Source organism: Camelus dromedarius, chromosome 2 (assembly GCF_036321535.1).
Source record: "Camelus dromedarius isolate mCamDro1 chromosome 2, mCamDro1.pat, whole genome shotgun sequence".
Taxonomy (NCBI): domain Eukaryota; kingdom Metazoa; phylum Chordata; class Mammalia; order Artiodactyla; family Camelidae; genus Camelus; species Camelus dromedarius.
Window position 1 is genome coordinate 89,773,850 of NC_087437.1, and position 21,178 is coordinate 89,795,027.

General features: G+C 35.4%; 1 protein-coding gene across 3 annotated transcripts in view; it reads right to left on the reverse strand.

The window, feature by feature from the left end:
• Positions 1–21,178, reverse strand: part of CADM2 (cell adhesion molecule 2) — a 945,585-nt gene that overhangs the window by 193,651 nt on the left and 730,756 nt on the right. For all 3 annotated transcript variants that reach the window (XM_010978531.3, XM_031457665.2, XM_031457658.2), the window contains one exon: positions 18,883–19,032. In XM_010978531.3, the coding sequence (XP_010976833.1) occupies positions 18,883–19,032 (150 nt within the window). The remainder of the gene's footprint in view (positions 1–18,882; positions 19,033–21,178) is intronic.

Sequence of the window (21,178 nt, forward strand, 5' to 3'; positions counted from 1 at the left end):
GATGGTTGGTGTTTAAATGCTGTAAGATTGCCTAGAAGAAATATGTAGAGATTTCTTTATATGGTTAAATGTATTTGAGGAAAACACAGTACAAAAGCATTCACTGTTCTTTCTAAACACTTACTGAAACAAGCCTCAGGAAGACTTACCCTGTGAAACTTTTCAAGTGAACCTCTCTAATCAATTGTCCCGTTAGTAGTCTCTGTACTGACTCCTACACAATACAGCAAATGGAATTTCTAAAGTGATAAAATGGGTTGAAAATAATTAAGCTTTATATAAGTAAAATAATCTCTCCATTGTCTAATTTATTGTGAATCACTTGAATTTCTAGAGAGTTTTATAACTTCCTTGTCAAAGTTTTTGATGCTAGAGAAAATATAGTATTTCCATGAAACTACACAGCCCACTACACAATACAGTATATATACATTACCACATGCACCTGAAAAAAAGTAGTAAAAATGCATATTTTATGAAATGTACTTGAAATGAAATGTACTAGAATTTAGACAGCCATTATAATTTTCTACTGAGTTACCAGCCACTATAACATTTGTGAGAGATTGCAATTTCCACAAGCACTGCTGGAGGGCTATCAAGTTTTCATGGTCATATATTTTCATATTATGTTGTCCAAAAATGATTATTCATTTACTTAAATGATCAATTTTATTCAATAAAAAGAATGATCTCAATGAAACCTGCTGTGATTCCCTTAATACTCTCACTTTAAGGTCATTGAAAGAGGCAGTATTAATGGTGCTTTTCAGCATCCTTGAAGCAGTTTATAGCCTGCTTATGTGACCTTCCATTTTGGGGTCAATTGGGGATAACTTACTGAAATTACAATTTTCGGCATAATCTCCGGACCACAAAGAATTCAATAGTTCCTGACTACGTTTATCTTGAAATCAGAATATAATAACACTATCTCAATTCTAACTTGCACTTCATTTGTAATTGCAGTGATACTCTTTAAAAGTGGTTGCTCATTTTTCAAGGAGAGGTCCAATTCTCCAACTGGGTTAAACAGAGCTCTCCATTTAACAAAACTAAAACTTTTAATATACATTTTGAGGCGGGTTAATAGTCTTTTTCCATTAGGATAAAGGAGCACACACTGAGAGTATCTTTCTGCCATCTGAGTAATCAATGAGCCAATATGGTTATAAATCTTACAGAAATTCCCCATGGTTCAATTCAAAGAAAAGAGTTTATTCTTTTCGGCCCCCAATCCTTCATTTTTTCACTATCATTTGGTAACTGTAGAGGGAATCTTTTCATCTTGCAATTAAGAGAAAGAGGGAATATTTCACACTTTCTCTTAACACCTGCCTATTAAAACAATCCCTATTATATACATGTATGCTAATCATGATCATAATCGTACAAAAATTATCTGGAAAAGAACTATAAAAATCCTACCATCAGGAAAAACCATTAATTATTGTTATTTTAATGATTGAAATGTGAATATGTGATCGGTCATTATTTTAACAGAAGTAGAGTGCAAAGTAATGATTACGTCCAAGCACATTTGTTCATTAAATAGTATAGTGGGCAACTTTATCCAAAAATGTTGTCAGGTTTGCCAGTAATTACACATATGCCATGATAAACTCACTGGTACTGTATGATGCTCCAAGTAAAGTGATTGATAATGTAGTTGGAAAATTTATAATAAATGAGTCATATCACAATGAGGCCTTTTAAAAATTATGCTGATTTTCTACAAAAGTACATGATAATACAAAAGGTCAGTAATTATACTGTCTTGATACAATTACAAAACTAATCTTTTAGCTTTATTATTCTCCTCCCAAAGATTTATTACTGGGATTGTGGAACACAGAAATTATTAATTAAAATAGTTAATACTCTAAATCATTTGAATGCAATCCACATTTCTCGCCAGTAAAGAAATCATCTAAAAAAAAAAAAAACTTTCATAGTATTGAAAGTCAGCTTTCATACCTGACCTGGCACTTCAAAGTAACTGCACATAGTGACTTTAAAACAGATAAAGTTCATTTGGAAAACATTAATAAAATATATATTCCAAATCCTACAGATAGTCCTTTTTAAGATTCCTCAGTGAATAAGTTTGTTACTCACTGTGGTTGTGTCTGATTTCATCATTTCACCTCTGTACACCAAACAGCCTGAGCAGCTGACCCTCTAGAATGCCTCTCCCCAGCATCCAGCCCTCAACCTCTGTCCTCAGGTTTCCAATTAAGTTCAGCCAAAGAAAGGCAATGCCAGGAGACTGCAGGGCAGGAGAAGAGCAAGGCAGGGTGTTCCTTTTGACTTTGGTACTGGCTGCACATTCTGGTTATGGTTTAGGTCACATGCCATTTCAGGCTGAGGGAGAGGACTAGCTTCTCACATTGTTGGTCTCTGAGACATCGGCATTTTGTTGGTTTCTGTAAGCCTCCCCATACCTTTATGAGTACTTTCATTATTAAACCCTCTTAACTTGAACATGTTGATGGTGCTATGTGTTTTTGGCTGTGATCTGGCTACATATTCTCATGGTAATTTCACTTTAAATGCTTATTAGTTTTGTACTGTTCTCAAACACCCAAACTGAGCACACTTCAGTTTATGTAATAACACATTTATGTATGCAAATCATTCAATACAAATTACCCTTTCTTTGGAAACTTTTCAAAAACATTCATCATTCTCCCTATTTTCATCCATTTAACTCTTTCACATTCATCTTCTCCTGAAGTCCTGATTTCTTTTTAGGGCATCATATTCACAGGAGTTTGAGACCTGAGTTATCACTGATTTTAACTGACTCTTACCCACAAGTCCCCCTAAATTATATATTTGGTAAGTTTACTGCCTCTATAGATTCAAAGTTCTCAGTGCTTCTCACAGTTGCTTTTTCTTTTCCTTCCCCACTTTCTGGTTTGGGTCCTTACTGTTTTCCAGTTGAACTACTCAGCCTTGTTGCACATGGGAAAGACTGCCACTCCACCTGGCAGGCAAATACCTGAGAGCGGAGATGCGATTGGAGGGATGTAGCCCTGCTCTTTCCTCAGACAGCCTTGCTTCTCACATACAAGGATGATTCGGGGCACTTCAAATAGCTTAAACCTACAACTGATTTTTTTGCGACTTCATGTACTTTGTAAACTTAACTAAAGAATGAAACGAAACTCCGCCCGGCTTTTGTGCTTAGTTCACCCTCATCCCACTTGTCACTGGCTCCTCGGGCACAGCGCTGCCAGTGAACAGGACGGCTACACCTTGTCCCCTCAGCCATCTGTCCCAGGGCGCCTTGTGTGCTATGAGCTCACCTTGAGTTTTCCTGGAAAACCTTGTGCTTATTATTTTCCCCGTGTGAATTCACCCTAACCTTTCCATTCTTAGCTCCCACTTAGTCCACAGGAGAGGGCACTGTCATCTGCCGGGGAGCACAGGCTGTAAGTGAGGTCCCACAGCCTACGATTATGCCCTTGCACCACTGCTCTCATTTCCAATTTAAGCAAGTGACTGCACTTGTCTCTGCTTCAGTAGCCTTATATGGAAATTGCATATAACAATGCCTCCATCGTGAGTCTCCATGAGTCAAAGCTTTTCAAACACTCTCAGCTAAAACAGACTAGCCACGATTTCCCCAGTACATCCTACATGGGGAAAACTGTGGCAGGAGACAGGTATAGCAGCAAAACCCACAGAAAGCTCTGAACGCTGTCTTAAACTGCAGCAACTTGTTCTGCCATCTTTTTAAGTCAATCTCAAAATCGATCTTCTCTTCTGAGTCTTTTTCTGCTTTCTCTAATTTGATATAATTACTCTGTCTAAGCTGTCACCACTCTTTATCAGTTTGTTAGTTTCTCTTACAAGAGACACTCTTAATTACATACCTGTATCTTTATACCTATATGTAGATACTTAGGTAGAGATAGACAAATACACTTCTCCATAAGATTCTCCACATTTTTAAGTTCAGATAAAATGTTTTATCTATCTCTTCCTGCAAATACAGGTTTGCTCAAAATGGACTATATTGTATAATGCAATTTAACAATCTTTTAAATCAAATACTTACTATTCGATAGTCACTTTCCCAAGATTATTGTTAATCTTAACCACACCTCTGTAAAGTAGGTGTAATCTCCATTTCACACACAATAGTGCTTCTCAAAGTGCTAGTTACAAACTTTCTTACTAGCAAAGAGATAACTACAGAAGTTGAGAATAAATGCTTAGAAACTTTTACAGTAACCTGACATTGCCATGACTTCCAAGCATGTGATCTCTGTCAATAAATTTGGTTTGTACCTTAAGTTTTCTGTAGATTGGCATGCCACGATGTCAGGGAAACATTTTGGAGTAATCTGATTAAAGGAGCTAATGCAGACCATAAACTAATGTACTGCTTCTTTCATCAAAAAAAGTCTTGCTATACAATAAAGACAAATCAGCCATCAGGGATTATAGCAGTGTAGTAAAATTTTCAAATTATCTTAAAGCTAATGCATTAAGTGCAAAATTATTCTCTTTTTCATCTGACAAGATAGAAGTTTATTATAGACAACTCTACTGCACACCAAGGCAAAAGCTATAGCTTGAAAACTTCTGTTGAAAATGTCTGAACAACAAAAAAGCTCTTGCTTCTACAAGATAAGAAACCAGCCCATTCTCACATTTTATATATGTGAGTTAGACAGCCAGCCTTCTTTATTTGTCTGATATATTTGGTGTCTTTGATAGTCTTAATACTTCCTGCAAGGAAGAAATGCAACATGTTTTGCAATGGCAGGTAAGGTGAAAGGGCAAAACAAAAGTCAGAAGCTTAAAATAATTGTAGAAAATCTATTCTTTTAAGACATGATCTATAAATTAAGTACAATTATTAGTGAAATATGTGATAATCTTGATATTGCTCATTTGCAAAAAAGTGATCACAGACTATCCTACAATACTGAAAGGACATTTTGAATTGTATGTCTCATCAAAAAAGAGCCACACATAGAAACTCATAGATCCTGAAGCGATATCTTCTATCAAAAATTTATTTAACTATAACGTCACAGGATAAATACTGGAACTGGCTAGTAAGAAAGGATTGAAAATGAATTTTGAACCTACCGTAAAACTTGCCTTATTTTGGATAAAAGTTTAAAATGATTCTCTTAAGACTGCTTCAAAATTGCTTCAAAATCTCTTCCATTTCTGCCAACATACTTGTCTGAGATTCATTTCTCTACTCTAAGTACTATTAATATAAAACATGGAAGCAGTTTAGATTATACATTATTCCCTGCAAAAAAATGCTACAGCCAATTGAAGGAGATGAGATAAATTAATGAGGAAGCACATGTCACATTAAAATATTTTAATAATTGATATATACGATGTTCATTCAAAGTGTGCATATAGATTGTTAATATGAACAATTACTATTTATTCTGTAAAGTTTTGTTTTGTTCTGATTACAGGATAACAAAACAATTACAAGGATAATAATAATTCTCTGTACTATTCCCAATACACCCATACTCAATGAACACACACAATTTTGTAATGCTGTTCTGTTTTCATTTGCTATGTTTGTAAAACGTAATAATGAAAAGTCAGGACTTTCATTTTGTATGCTTTAGTATTTCATTTGCTAATAATCCATTTTTATTGTACTTTACAGAAGTATGACTCGGGCTTTATTTAGAGAAAACAGACGGCCCTCACTGCCGATGACGTGAGAAGCGCTGACTGGGCTCCACGAAGGAGGCAGTTTGTTAGCTGTGGTCACTATTGCAGCTCCACACCCAAGATCTTGCCCTGAAAGTTACAGGAGGCACATCCTCTGACTCACTCTGCATGCAACCAGAACAAATTGCTCCCCTCCCTCCTACTTCCTATAGCAAAACTGGATTAAGCTAAGGGAAGATAAAGATTTAGGGAGTGTTTTGCTCTGTTTATGGCTGTTCTTGCTCTCACTTTATTTTCTTCAGTGATAGGAGGGAACTTAACCTAAGAGTAGGGAGTGGATGGTTCAGTCCCATAAAAGGTTGGAGATGTTCTAAGAAGCTTCCATGGATGTCCAGGGCCAACTTGGGAATGATCTCCTGCCACTTCCATGGCCTTCTGGTAGATGTCATTTCCCTAGCAGGGTACCAATGTCTGAACCTCCTCTCTCTGACCTTGACATCTCCCTGGGAAAGAGGACAAAGTATCCCACCTGGCTATAAGGATTTTGAGGGTTAAGTAAGACAAGGAAGGGCACCCTTAAGGTAGAGAACCTCATCTAAAACACTTACATGTGTGAAGAAACATGGTTTATGCAAAGAACCACAATAGCATCAATTTACTTTCTGGATAAGTATAATATATATAAACATCAAAGGAAGCAAATGAAAGTTGGGATGTTTGCAACTGTTAAATTGCAAAGAAAATACTAATCAGCTTTCAATTCTATCACTATATGTTTTTCAGAATTATTCCACAGGCCAAATGCTGTAATAAATGGAAAGTAGGGGAAAAAAAGGAAAAGAGTATTCAAATTCATGATTCAAATAGGCATTCCTCCTCACCTCCTTAACCTGTTGTTAGTGATGGACTCCAGGGTGCATTTCTTTGACCACTTTCCCCCAGAACCTCTTGGCAGAACCATCCACTCTGATGACACATGCCCACTCTATGTTTAAGGTCTTCAACTTGAACCAGTCCCTCGATTCCAGGCTATATACCTAATTGCTTATTATATAACCCCCTCTTGTATGTGTAATAAACTTAATGTAATAAAGCCAAATCCAAATCTTCCCCAAAACAGTCACCACCCCCATTGCCTGCAATCTTGTCCATCTTCTTTTCAAGTCCACTATTTCAGGTGTTCAAACCAAAAGCCTAGAAGTGACTCCTCTTTCTCTCTTCTACCCCACACTCTTGCCATCAGTTAGTCAAAATACTTTCAAATACGCAGACTTCCATTTACTCTCCTCACCTTCATTGCTATGTATCTGGTCCAAACCAGCTTCATCTTTCACCTGGTTTATTCACACTGGCTTCCTAACTGGTCTCTCTGCTTCTGATCCCACCCCACCCCCTACCCACCATAGTCTGTTCTCCCCATAATAGCCAGAGTGATACTGGTAAAATGTGCAAAAGACAATGTCACTGTTCTGCTCAATACCCTCCAATGGTTTCGCATCTTACCCAGAGAAAAAGCCAGAATCCTTCAGTGGCCAACAAGGTCCCACCTGCTCACACTCCCCACATCCTTACCTTTCTACCTTCAAAGCCTCTCTTCTCCCATTCACTCTGATCAGTACACACTGGCTAAGCCCTTCTTCAAACATGCTCAGAGCTTTCATTTCAGGCTGCTCCTCTGTTCTGCTCACGCCCAGAAACAGTAGCACATTTAGCTCTTTATTCTCTTTTGGGTATTTGCTTCCATGTCACTTCCTTAATGAGGCTCTCCCTCAGACATTATTTAAAACGGCACTTCCTCTCTCCCTCTTAAATGTTTTTCCTTCAAAGAATTCATCACCCTTGGACAAACTATGTATGTATGTATTTATTTCACTACTGGCCAGTTTCCTCCTACTTGAACGTAAGTTGCATGAGGGCAGAGTTTTGCCTGTTTTGTCCTCTGCTACATCCAAAATGCTGAGAACAACTCCTGGCAAAAAGCAGTTCAGTAAGTGTTCCTGAATAAATGACTGAATCTTAATTTTACTTTTAATGAGCATGTAGTGTCAAATTGTAAAGATACAGTAAATGAATGTCTGCTAATTTATTTTGAGTCTATAATCTTAGGACCCCTTAGGAACTGAGAATTAAAATTAATTTCCTTTGTCATATCTTCTCTGACATAAATAGATGGTGGTAGATTAATAATATAATCAATCGTGTGGCTACTCAAAATTAGATTCCTTTGCTCCTGGTTTGAAGACTAGAAATTAATTTTTGGTTGACCAAGCCTAGACAATTCCTTGCTTGAATACCTTTTGAATATATTATTTCTATTTCCTTAGCTCTCTTTTTGGTCCAGGTCATCATCACATCACACCTTAGCTGCTAAAATCATTTTTATTTTATTTTCACCTTTCTATACTCGAAGCCTCCCTTCCCCATAGCTGTTCAAGTACTAAATTTTTTTCTTTCATTTCTCTAATTTTAAAAGGATGTATACTATAGCTGATGTGCTCAGGCAGGAAACAAAAGTAGAAATGTGGCTACTGAAAGGCAGAAGCACAGTTATTTGTAGACAATGCAGGGTAGTATAATGAGAAACTCCAAAAGAAGTTTAAAACACTACTAGGACTAGTCAGAGAGTATTTAGTGAGGAGGTAAAACCAAAATAGAAATATGCATTTTGATTTGCTAGATATCCAGTGACTATATAGAAAGAGGCAAAGAAATCAGTTCAAGTAGCTGCCAGCGTTGGGGTATCAGGACTGGTTTTCATTCCTGTTCTATGCCACTCTGCCACACAGACTCAGTGGCAGCTCTGTAGGAGAGAGAGCCTCAAGCTCTCTTTATGAAAATCTCATACTGCAAGAGCTCACACTCAGCATAAGAAGAAGTGAGACAGAGGCACAAACTACTGTGTAAAATGTACAAGCTACAAGAATATATTGTACAGTACAGGGAATATAGTCAATATTTTACAGTAACTTTAAGTGGAGTATAATCTATACAAATATTGAATCACTGTGTTGTACATTTGAACCTAATATAATAAATCAACTACACTTCAATAAAAAATCACGAAAGAAGTGAGGCAGGGAGGACAGGGAAAGAACTCCCTTTCCCTCCTAGGTTCTCTCCTCCTAACTTGTCATCCTTCCCCCAAAGCCTTTAGGGTAGCAACTCAGCCTCCAAATTAGAAACCTTCATTGCACTTCACCTTCAACACAGGTACAGCACCTAGGAAATGGTGAAGCTAAATACTGCCATTTAAATACAGGGCCTCTGGCCTATGTTCCATTATCTAAAAGGCCTATTCCAGGTATTTACCCATTGACAGCCACTGTCAGTCTAAGGGTAGTACTGAAGATCTCAACTTCCTGTTAGATAGAAACTGTTTAAGTCTTCAACGGCAGACTTTTGTTTTGGTTTTTATTTCATTTGATGTTACAGCATCAGTTTTCCAACATTTCAAAAAGCACAAAACAAACTCTGAGAAGAGTTTCAGCCTGTACACCTGGACAGCAGCGGGTGGCCCTTCACAACCCATTGGCCTCAAGAGGCCTACAAGGTGGAACTGAGATTGGTTTATGCAATTAGTCCGGGTCAATTCAAGATCATGCACAAATCCATGGTGAAACTGGGATTCAAATGCAGCTGTCCTGACTACAAAGTCTGTAAATTTCAACAAACCAATCTATCTATAATGTCTGCAAAATTTCATGAGGTCGGGTTCTAAGTTACATAGAAATCAGTGACAAATAACCAATGATAATTTCCACAAAACAATATAATTACTGGTCCCCGAAGATACTTTTATCATAATTCACAATTTAGGAAAAATCTCATTCAATCTCACATCATGCAATTTTCAGCATTAAAATACAGGTGGGCTATATGTATCTGAAAGGGTTTTGCAAGTCCAAACACAATATGTTACATCTATATTCATAATAGTATCATTCTTTCTAAATTACTACCATTCTTTCTAAGATGTAAAAGTGAGTATCATAGAACAGGCAGTCCAATCACTCAGCATTTCTCCTCCCCATTTTCCATTTGTCTCGAGTCCACCTACCACTCTCAATATAAATAGCTGTAAAACCGAAGCCTTCATTCTCACAAACACCCACGCTTCAGCACCAAAATACCACTGCTTCCTACATTTCACAGTGCTGCAAAATGCTCATTCACTGTTGTTTCAAAGAATCGCTCACAAGATCCTGCTGGGACTAAAGCAATAATAAATTAAGGAAAATAGAGTACTTACACTAATTTATAACTCTTCATGCTCACACAATATAAAACAATACATTAAAAATATTTATTTGGGAACAGGTATTTCTCAGTTGTTTTATTTTGTTTCAATTGTGGAGAAATGTTACCTGAAGAGCTACGGGAGAGAAGAGAAAGATTCAGCATTTGTAAATATAGGAAATATCTAAAATAATTGAAGAAAACCAAGTGAATAAATTGAAAGGATCATACTCATTAACTTTTTAAACCACAATAAATTCATAATTTAATAGTCTTTTAATTAGTACTGCCATTAATGAATGGCTGTGTGTGTTTCTATTTCTACTTTTTGGTACTTAGACCAATATTTCCAAGTTACTTATTAAAAAAAGCTTCTTGGGATCAAAAAGAGGCTGTACTTATTAGGGGTATCCAAGTAATGATATTTAAAATGAGGTTTCTTACTCATTTTGTACTTCATGTTACGGTTATTTTCACAGAAAATATTCTGTCAAGTGAGAAGAATATTCTGCATGGATTCTACATAGTGAGCCTATTGACTAGAACCTTCATTGAAAGTAGAAGATGAAAATTATATTATTGCTGGGCTCAGTGGCCACACACCCCTAGTTATACCTTAAAGCACAGTAGAGGCACCTTGTATAAGCTTAAGTGATCCATTTCTCCTGGGAATTTAACTCTAGAACAGAGAAGTTCAGTGGACTCTAAATTTTTGAGTAAAATGACTTTTATGTCAGGATTCTAGCACTATTTTATCAGCCTCAAACTCAAAAAAATCAGTACCATTTCTACAATGTAGATTCACATAGGGTTATGACTCTCAAAGTTTGGTGTAAAATATTAAGAAAAACATAAAATGGGAAAACACACTAAAATTAAATAGTGAAACTATAAACACTATGTTTAATCTAAAATAGAATTATATCAGTCTGAATCAAAATTATGTAATTATAAATAGAATTAAACTTATACTTTATGGACAGTATTTTTTGATACTGTTAAGATTTTCCTATGGAACTATAACACTGATGCTGTTTTGAAGTGAACTTACTTAAAAAATGTTAGATTAAATTCTCCATGGTCTCTGTGCTGATTAAAAGGCTATTCAACATAGATACTGTATCAGTATTTCAAAAGGAAATCAGGTCCCTGTATAGTACTTGCTATTTCTTATATTAGACAAATGGTACATAATAGTTTACTTACAATTATTTCATTAAAATATTATCAAAAAGGTATGTTTTCAGTTATGTATATTTTCAAGTCAGATTATTTTTTCCTAGGTTCATTTAGGATATATTTATCCTTTATTTGGGCATTCTGCATCTTCTACAATGAGTCTTATTATGCGGCAGGCAGAATTACATTTATCTACTTGTAAAATGCTTGACCCAATACTTTCCCCCTATATCTGCCACCATTTCTACATATAGGCGATATATGACAACTTGCTACTTGGGGGCAAAAACTCATGTTTTATTTATTTTAGTAGTTCCAATGCTCAGCATAATTCCTAGGACAGAGTAGTATTTCACAAATATGCACAGAATTGAACTGAAACTGACTTGGAAATCTTTTCAATAGCAATATGCTTAGATATTTAGATAAAGAACATTTACTTAGTGAAGTATGCTTTCTTTAATAACTACTAATTCTAAAAGTTGAGGATCTGAAATGTCACAAAAGATATCAAGGCAATTCCCCAGAATCTGGTTGATGATTGCTTGCATTTTTTAAAATTGTTTTAGAAGATGAAAACAGATGGCATGATGCTGTTGACTATCCACCCAATCTGACTCTAGCCATCATCCCACTTCTACGGCCATGACCATAAGAAGTGGTACTCACCAGATGGTTTAAGATCATCGAAATCACTGCTATGTACTGACTCTGTGTGTCTTACAGACATACAAACATATTTGTAAAATATATGCCCAGAAACATACATGATTAGACACTAAAGGAAATCTAATTTTAATCAGGACAACCTGTCTTTCAAGTAGCTCTATTCAACATAGAATGGGCTCCTCAAAAATCAACATGCTACAGCAACTGCAAACAACCTAGCACAACGCTTATCACATGGCACACGGTCAATTATTTAATGAATGAAAGATTGAATAAAAACATGTTAATCATCAGAAAGTAATAAAATGTTTTGGTGTTGCAGAAATAACTTTTCTCTTTATGAGGTTTTGCTACAAAAATGTTAGTGAATGGCAATGTGAAATAACTAAGAGGATTTAATTCAAGAATTTGGTCATTTTCACAGAGGTAATTGATTTATTTGTGGTAAATTTTATTTTTATTTTTAAATAAAAACATTACAAAAAATAAGGTAAAAAGTAGTAATATCAGTGAAAACTAACTTCTCTAAAATATAATATCAAGTATGGGAATTATGCTGAATTCTAAACTTTCTTAAACATTAAAGTTTGTGGAAAGCATTAGACACATATTTGTGGCTTTGAATGTCAAAGTTTCAAATCTTGATGCTGTTATAGATACCATATAATTAATACAACTTACAATGTATATGATTATATTTTTCTTCAGGTTGCTAGGTTTTAGCATAAAGAGATAAAGGTAGGAATCACACAATGTACAACTGAAAATTTTCCTTCTGCTTAGTGAGAATTTACAATAATGGCTTTATCATTAGCAGACTAAGTGAAAGCAAATTATTTTTGTAAGAAATTTAATAGCACACAGTTCAAAATATGTATTAAAACTGAGGGATATAACACTGAAACAAGTAATGTGTTTCAGAAAAGGGCTGAGTGTTGCAACTTATTTCTCCCAAAAAGAAGTAATCCAATTGAAGGTAGTTGTGAACACAGAGTGACATAAGGTTTCTGATGGTAATTATCTTTACTGAAAATTGGACAGGGAGAAATATCTATTTATGCTCGGTAAATTGTACTGGTTACCTTCTGCTTATATTCCAGACCCATTATCTTCCTTGGCCTTTGCCCCGGGAGACTAAACTACCCAGGATTCCTTGACCTATGGTTTCCATTTGGGCTCTGCCCATGGGAAGCATTGATAAGAGATCAGAAGGTAGGAGGAAAGAGGAGTCAATTTACATATTTCCACACACCCCTCCTTCCTAACCAGCCTCAGCTTCTCACCAGAAGCCTGTTCCCAAAATGGTAGCTTTTGCTCCCTCTGTCACCCTTTCAGGCCTACTACTGATTGCCTACTGTTACTACTGGTTTCCTACTGTTCCTAGCTCCTGGATGCCACATCATCTTGACTAGTTTCCTTAATTAAGCCTGTACATCTGTAAATAGTGTGTTCATACGTCATTAACTCAAGTGTATCATTTATTTCCTAGTGGGAACCTGATTTCTACTCATTTAATATGGATGCACTTGCTAACAAATCTGCTAATACATATTAAATTATTTGCATGATGTGGTTAAAATATGAGCTAAAGTGTGTTCAGGTGATCTGTCATTGAGAGGGTGACTTTGGAGTAAAGACCTAAAAGAAGTGATAATTCCCACAGGAAAAGTAAAATAAATAAATAAATAAATAAGTAACAACAAACTCCCAAAAAGCAATAAAATGAAGTCCTTATCAGAATGATACAGCATGAAGTGAATTAGGCTTGTCTTAAGAAAATTCACATCTTATCATTATTTTGTCATTTACTACTTGAGTTATTCAAGTCTGCAAATCTCAGTTTCTTCATATATAAAAGGGGAAAACCGACCTTTCAGGGTTCCTGCGAATCCCACAAGAAAAGGTAAACATGTTGAGTGATTTAAAACTTTTAGACTAATGTGTAACTGCAAGTTTTCATCACTGATTTCATGTCCTGATTGTAACTTTTACATGTTATCTGATTTTTCCTAAGAAAGCAAAAAGGAGGGTGATATTGGCCACCTTAATATCTGCTTTACTGAGTTAATCTTCGCTATTTTAAAGGCTGTCACATTGATTGAAACCAGTTGTGGGACTAGATGCTGTCAGGTGACATTGGTTGGCATGGAGCCAGGAGAACGTGTACTTTCATTTCAGGTTCATCTCATTTTTCTTCTCTTTATCACTGCTTGTTTGAGGGAACCCTACTTATGTTCTTCCTCTCTCTCTGTCCCCAGTATTAGTGTAACACTATCAGCAGAATAATTGGATAATTAACACCAGTGATTTTTGGCTATGCCCTTAATAAAAATTTATTTTCATTCCCTCAAGAATAAAATTTCCTTCAGGAAATTTTTGAGATTCACTGAAGCATAATTCAAAAAAGCAAAACTATTATAAAGAAGAGATATCAGAAAAAAAAAGTCATGTATTTAACATTTTGATATAAAAACAAACACAAGCACACACAGATACGTCTGTTAAATGCACACACTGTGCACTCCTGGAAATGTTTGTTCAAAGTATTTTCTGTCAATAATAGGAAGGAACTGAAGTGTTCTTTCCTGAGCATTAAGTGATCAGATTGTATAATTTCAGTTGTTTTTTCCCCATACCTGCAGAGAAACAGACACAATGATCTAATCGATTTTTTTAAAAAAATTTTATTGCCAAATACCACACAGCATTCATGTGGTGTTTCAATGAACTCGCTTCCTTACTCTCTCATTCTCCCTACTCTATTCCAAATGCTTACCTACTATTTATAACAGATGTGGTAACAATTGTGTAAAAAGAAAGAGAAGCAGCCCATAACAAGTGAATGTTGCTTTAGCTACATTTGTTCTAGGTCCCTCTGACCCATAAGACCTGTAAATTTTCCTCTTAATTTTTATTTTCTATTTAGATTTATAGGTTCTTAAGTGCTATAGAACAAATTCTTCCGACAGAAATCATGTGAAGATAAAATGGAATTGTAACTGAATAGCTACTTCATGGGTTGATGATTTCTTGTCTTCAGGTGCACACAAAGTAGAGAGGGAAATTGTTAAAAATGCAATTCTGATCCAAAGACCAGAGGATCTGATTTGGTGGGATATCAATGAGCCCCTTTTCATTCTCTGCCAGGTGATGTCAGAAACAGAATTAGAAGTCACATCTGACTCCCTGTCTCCTACACTACAATGTCCCCATCAAACCTGTGCAATTTAAACAGCAAAATTTCATGTACTGAATATTTGGTAGGTTTTTATGATGACCTGGGGTTTTCTCAGGTGGAAAATCCGTATTTTGCAGCCAAGGCTGGAATTGAACATGATCTATTTTGGCATCTAACAAGTGAATCATGGTCTCCAACTATGCTTTTCAAATAGTAACCATACATGGCTTTTGAGGACTTGAAACATGGCTGGTGTGACTAAAAAAACAATTTTAATTTTTTTAAAATTAAATGTAAGTATCCACCCGTGACTGCTGGCTACAGAATTGTTCTACCCAGATACAGAACACTGTCATCATCATGGAAAGTTCTACTGAGCAGTGCTGACTCTAATGCATCCCTCTGTCTTACTGTATGTCCATCTTCAAGAGTCTGAAAGGAACTGCTGCTCTTTAACTAAAAGGCAGCTGCCAAAATCAATGGCAGAGGCCACCTGGGTTATACTTAATGTGACCTGTGCCCAGGCACCTTTGTTCTCAGGAGCATTCTAGTTAAAACTAACATATGCCACACCTGGATTCAAATCCCTTCATTGCTAGTCATTAGCTGAATGTCTGTGGACAAATTTCCTTGAGTGTTTGACCCTCATTTTCTCCCCTTGTACTTGGGGAAAGGTACTGATCACATTAAATGTGCTGAAGGTAGCAAAGCCTGAATGCACTGACCTCTTCTTTATTTTGCCTGAGTAAGAAATACACTATTAGCTTCACTGTAGCCAATTTCTCCTCCATCACCCCCAGATACCTATCTCCCTTGGGAAGAAATTCCTGAATATTCACATTTAACCTCCCTAACTCCTAAGAAAAGGGGTTCAGCTTAATTTTCCATTAGCTGATCATCAACTGCCCACTCTCTGCATGCTTTACTATAGCTAATAATTCCAAGTAAACAGGAAAGGCTTATTCAATTCTAATTGAACCAATGGGCCACCATCGCAAGAGATCCTTGTTCAGTCCTCACAGCCAGAATCCTTGGAGACCTCCAGGTAGCATAGAAGGCTACTTAGAAATGCCTCTTGGGGCTCATAGTGGCAGCAGCAATGTCAATGAGAAGCATTTGTTTTGTTGTTCTGGCCTTCTCTCCCCTCTTTGTCCCCCTCCTTTTCCCCCCTTCTCTCCCTCCCTTCCTTCCCTCCTTCTCATCACTCTATGTCAGTATAGAAATTAAAGCTCTGGGATATGGAACTCACGTGAGAACTGACTTGCTACATCCAAAGCTTCTCAACCTCAGCTGCATTTTTAATCTTTTGAGATGCAATTAAAACACTGCAATACAGCAAGCATACACCTGAAAGAGTCTGTTTGGAAAGCTCCTGAGAACAACTGGCAACGTAATTTGAGACAGAAATAAGAACAGAGCCATGGATGAAGCCTTTAAGTAGCAGCCACCTGTAGAAGCTGGTGAAATTAGTGACACAGACAACCTTTCATCTTCCCTATTGTTCTCCTGAGCAGCTGTCACTTGCACAACACGTGTGGGTTACTCTAGTCATGCTAACCCACACTTAGCTTTCACACTTCGGCTCTGGCACAATTTAGCATGCTTGTTTGCTCGAAATTAGCCTTAGGATTGAGGAGATCTAGGCAGGTAAATGCAGACAAAAAGACGTTGTGGGGAAAACTGTGATATAGAATCTTCAGAAAGTGCTTTAATTTTCTAACCCTTGCATTTGAAGGACATCAATGCCAAAGATCCCTTCTACTACAACATCACACAGGAACTGAACCAAGGACTTGAGAGGGATAGATAGATTGGGTTGCCATTTCTGAAAGGTTTCTTTATTCAATACTTTTCCTCATTCTGTTGCAACTGATGATTAGAACCACAATAGAATTAGAAAAAGTCCAATACCAAAAATAGAAACCTCCTACATCACACACACACACAGACGGGCTTTTTTCAACGTAGCTCTAAGCTGTTAAAACAATCGGGAAAGGCAAAAAATGAAATGAAGCAATGCATACTTCAACAATACATAGGGTCAGATGTATTTGGTGTTTTGTAGCAGTGTAAAGATTTGGGAACATTGCTAAATATCCCAAATATAACATGATGGGTTTTTCTCACCATGACTGTCCCACAGAAAAGAGGGACTTTCTAGAAATAAAGTCTTTATAAATATCATACTACAAGTTTCTCTCTCTTTTCTACGGGATAGATGTATTGCTTGAAATACTCTGAATCAACTCTTGCTTCAGATATTCTATGGGGGATACCTTATAGAATCACTAAAAGAGAAGGCAAAGATATTTCATATAGATTTTGGTTTTGTGTCTGAGTATTTGACCTCACCGTTGTAGATGTCACTGTAAACATGACTCAAATATCTCCTTAAAAAGCAGTACAATAAGTTGATATATAATAGGAATCATTATTATACTCCTGCAGGATGAATGAACAAAAGTTTTTCCCATGCTACAAAAATGCATAGTTGTTGCTTGAGACGAATTTCTCATTGATAGTATATTACATTTTCAAAAAAGTGCTGCTAAGCAAGATTATTGTGTTAAATGCAGGAGTGGAAAAAAGCAGTATTTCTAAATTAATTTTTTTTATTATTTGGTTGTTTTTTGGGGGGAGGTTAATTAGGTTTATTTATTATTATTATTTTTTAATGGAGGTACCAGGGATTGAACCCAAGACCTCATGTGTGCTAAGCACTGCACTCTACCACTGAGCTATACCCTCCCTCTCATTATGTTTTTATATTAGTTTAAATAGGTACATATAATCAAATTGACAAATTAGTCCAATTATATATTTAACTATTCATGAACATCCTTAAAAGTCTGCTATCTCCCAAAACATTTTCTTCTGAAATATATCATTGGGCAAATGAGAGGTTTCCTTAAAATTGGAGTCACCTTATGTTTGGGCACATATGTTTGAAATATTTACTTACAAAAACTTGTAATCAATTATTATCATAAGCAAAAAGAGGTTATTAAATCCCTGTATGTGACTGTTTGCTTATGTATTTAAATTTGTAACTAACAGAACTTCATTCTTTGGAAAGTAACATAAATCACTTGATTTAAAACAACAAACTCCTACAAACACCATGAAGAAGCTAAGAGAAGTAAACACTGAATTTTTTTTTTTTTAGTCAATGTGACTTCTCTACCCTAAAACCACTAGTAAATTTAAGATCAAAACACAAAGCTTACGTAAAGCTAGCATGATAAAACCTAGATATATTTTTGCTAGAAACCAATGAAATAAAAAAAAAATTATACTTTATTTTCTACTTATACAAATTTCATTCTCATTGAATATATCTGAAGTCTAAACTAGTTTATGTGGGTTATATTTGTGGAACTTTAAAGCAATTAATTAATTCATAAAATCAATTTTTAGCTTTTGATTAAAATCCTTATTTAAAAGCTTAAAAATATCACATTAGATATTCCTTAGTTACTTCTCAACGTTATTACAGGAATCATTTCTCGAAATTCTTTCAAACTCAATTCATGAAAATAAAATCACAAAACTTTTCAAAATCATGTAGTATCTTCTAAATATTTTAACTAAGGTTAATAAAAATGACATATCCTATTGCCAAGAGTGAGGACAAAATATTCAATCTATGTACAAGTTATCTATAAAAACAAAAGCATATGGTACAAGGAGCAAAGATAATTGTTAAGAGAAGGCATAAAACTATTTTTGAAACAGAATTAGAACTGTTTATTTTATTAAAAAGTTGACATAGGTTATCTTTAGTGTTTATGACTTGCAAACTAAAGTATTTAATATTTAACATGTTTAAATACAAGCAGTAGCAGTTTGGTAATCAAAAGGAATCATTTGAATCATCTCAGAAAAATAAATTCATTATAATTAGGATATTTTAGAATATGATTAAAACATTTAAAAGAAAATGTATTCACCTTTCTTGTCATCAAAGTACAGAGTCTGTTGAGCTGGATTTGACCACTGGAGGGAGGTGTTATCATTTTGATCAACCCTGCAGGTCAAAATTGCAGTTCCTCCTTCAACAACCGTTACATTCTGTGTTAGTGGAAACTGCCCTTGGCTGCCTAAAAGGGGATTAAAGAAAATGTTGATTAAATGAAAGTTATAAAATGATTAACTTCCCAAAAACTACATGGACTTAACTCCTCACTCCAAGTAAAATTCAAACCAACCAAACAACAACAGCAAAACTATATATTACAAAATGGTAAAAAAAAAAAAAAAAAAAAAAAAATTGAAAACTCTTAATCAAGGACAACAGTTTTGACAGATCATTAGGACTCCTTTATACTTCTTTGCATGCTCCAGAAAACCTTCTTTTCCTCCTAGCCACACATAAAGATGTATATTTAAATAATAACATGATTATCATTAATTTTCCTTAGCCTGGCATTAGTTATAGGGTGCTAGACCTGGTCATCTTTGAAGATAATAATTTTAGATGAACTGAACTCTATAAAGCAGCAGAGGAAACAAGCAAAATACTTGCCAGTAGCTTTTATAATTGCTGAAAATCTATAAAAAATGGATACTAGAAATTTAGATTTAATTTCTGATAAAATAGACTAAAAAAGGATCCTACTTCACCAGGGTTTCTTGTAGACGTAGCTGTTTTTAGAAATACAGAATGTGTTGGAGAAAACAAGGTAAGTATTCTTCAAAAAGTGTTCATCTTACAGAATATTCATCAAAATCTTAAAGTAATTATTCTAAACCAAGAAATAGAGATAATACTTTTCTTTGTTTCATCTCTGTAGTTTCCTGATTTTTTCCAATGAATATACATTTCTTTTATAATCAAGAAAAAATATATTTATAAATGACCCTTGTCACTTTGGATATCATTAGAATGTAATCAAATTTCTAGCTTCCTATGTGTCCCACTAATTCATGAAAGTAATTCATGGAATAACTTGGCTTAGTAAAAGCATTTCTAATAGTTAAAACAAAATTCATGCACACGGAACATAATACATAAATTTCACTACAGCAAGATGATCTGGAGATGAGCTCTGCCAAGTCTGGTAACAATTATCAACATGGAGAAAAAATGACTTTCCAGAGCCAGGTTAAAACACTATTATGTGAGCAAGGTGGTTCATTAAGTCAAGGATAATTTACATGTGCAAGAACATTATGATGACTTAATCACACCCATGAAATATATTTTCCTTTTCTTCTTTAGTTTTGTAATGATTCTATCATTACTACAAGCACCACTTGAGGTTATACTGGAGCTACTGGCATAAAGAATCTTACTACCAGGAAGCCTTACTACCAAGAAGGCACCATAAGAGAGAGAAGAGCCTGAAGGGGAAAATTTCTTTCCAGCCCTAAATGACACAAGGTTCATGACCACCTTATATAATTAAGCCTATCAAGTAGAAAAATCTGATATCAGTAGTTTTGCCTCCTCAATGCCAACCTCTTAAGAGTCACTATGGCAACTCCCAGGATAGCTTCCTGTAAACTTAAGGGTGGAGTTTTTAAATTGAGGTTAGGCAATGTCTGGAATAAATTCTTTGATAGTTGACTTGAAAGTCAACAGATGCCAGAGCGAGATATTTTTTGCCTTCAGCTCAGAGGTGACCTCTAGCAGGGAAACATGGAGAACTATCAATCTTGTGAAGTGAGGTGAGGCAAAAAACAATAGCAGAGAAAAGGTGTGCTAAAACAGAAAGAAGGAATAATTACCAGCGATACCAGATTAGCAGCTCATAAATATGGAGCTCAGAATGTTTTTAAGATAACTTTGCTCAGGTCCCCAGTTATTGACGTCATGCATAAACTGAGCAATCTAGGGGAAGAGGGGATTCTTTAGGTAATGAAAAGCACACAACTACTAATAAATATACATGATTCATCCCAGATGACAATTTGACTATCAATGGGTACATAAATAATAGTGTCTTCTTCTTTAAAGAAGTGGAAAAAGCGCAGTGATGCTTGCAACAATTTCATCCACTACATTTGCAAAATAATTTTCAAAACATCCCCGTAAGAAAATATTATCCTTCTCATTTCACAGATGGGTAAACTGACACTGGGAGGTTAAGTGATTTCTCCATGGTGAAACAGTCAACGAACCATCTGAAGTTTGTTCAGAAAGTTTAACATTTTATTCTTATTTTCCCACAAAGGCTGCTGGGTCATCTCATATTTGTTTAAATGTGAATAATACAACAATGAAAAAAAAAAAGAATACTCTTT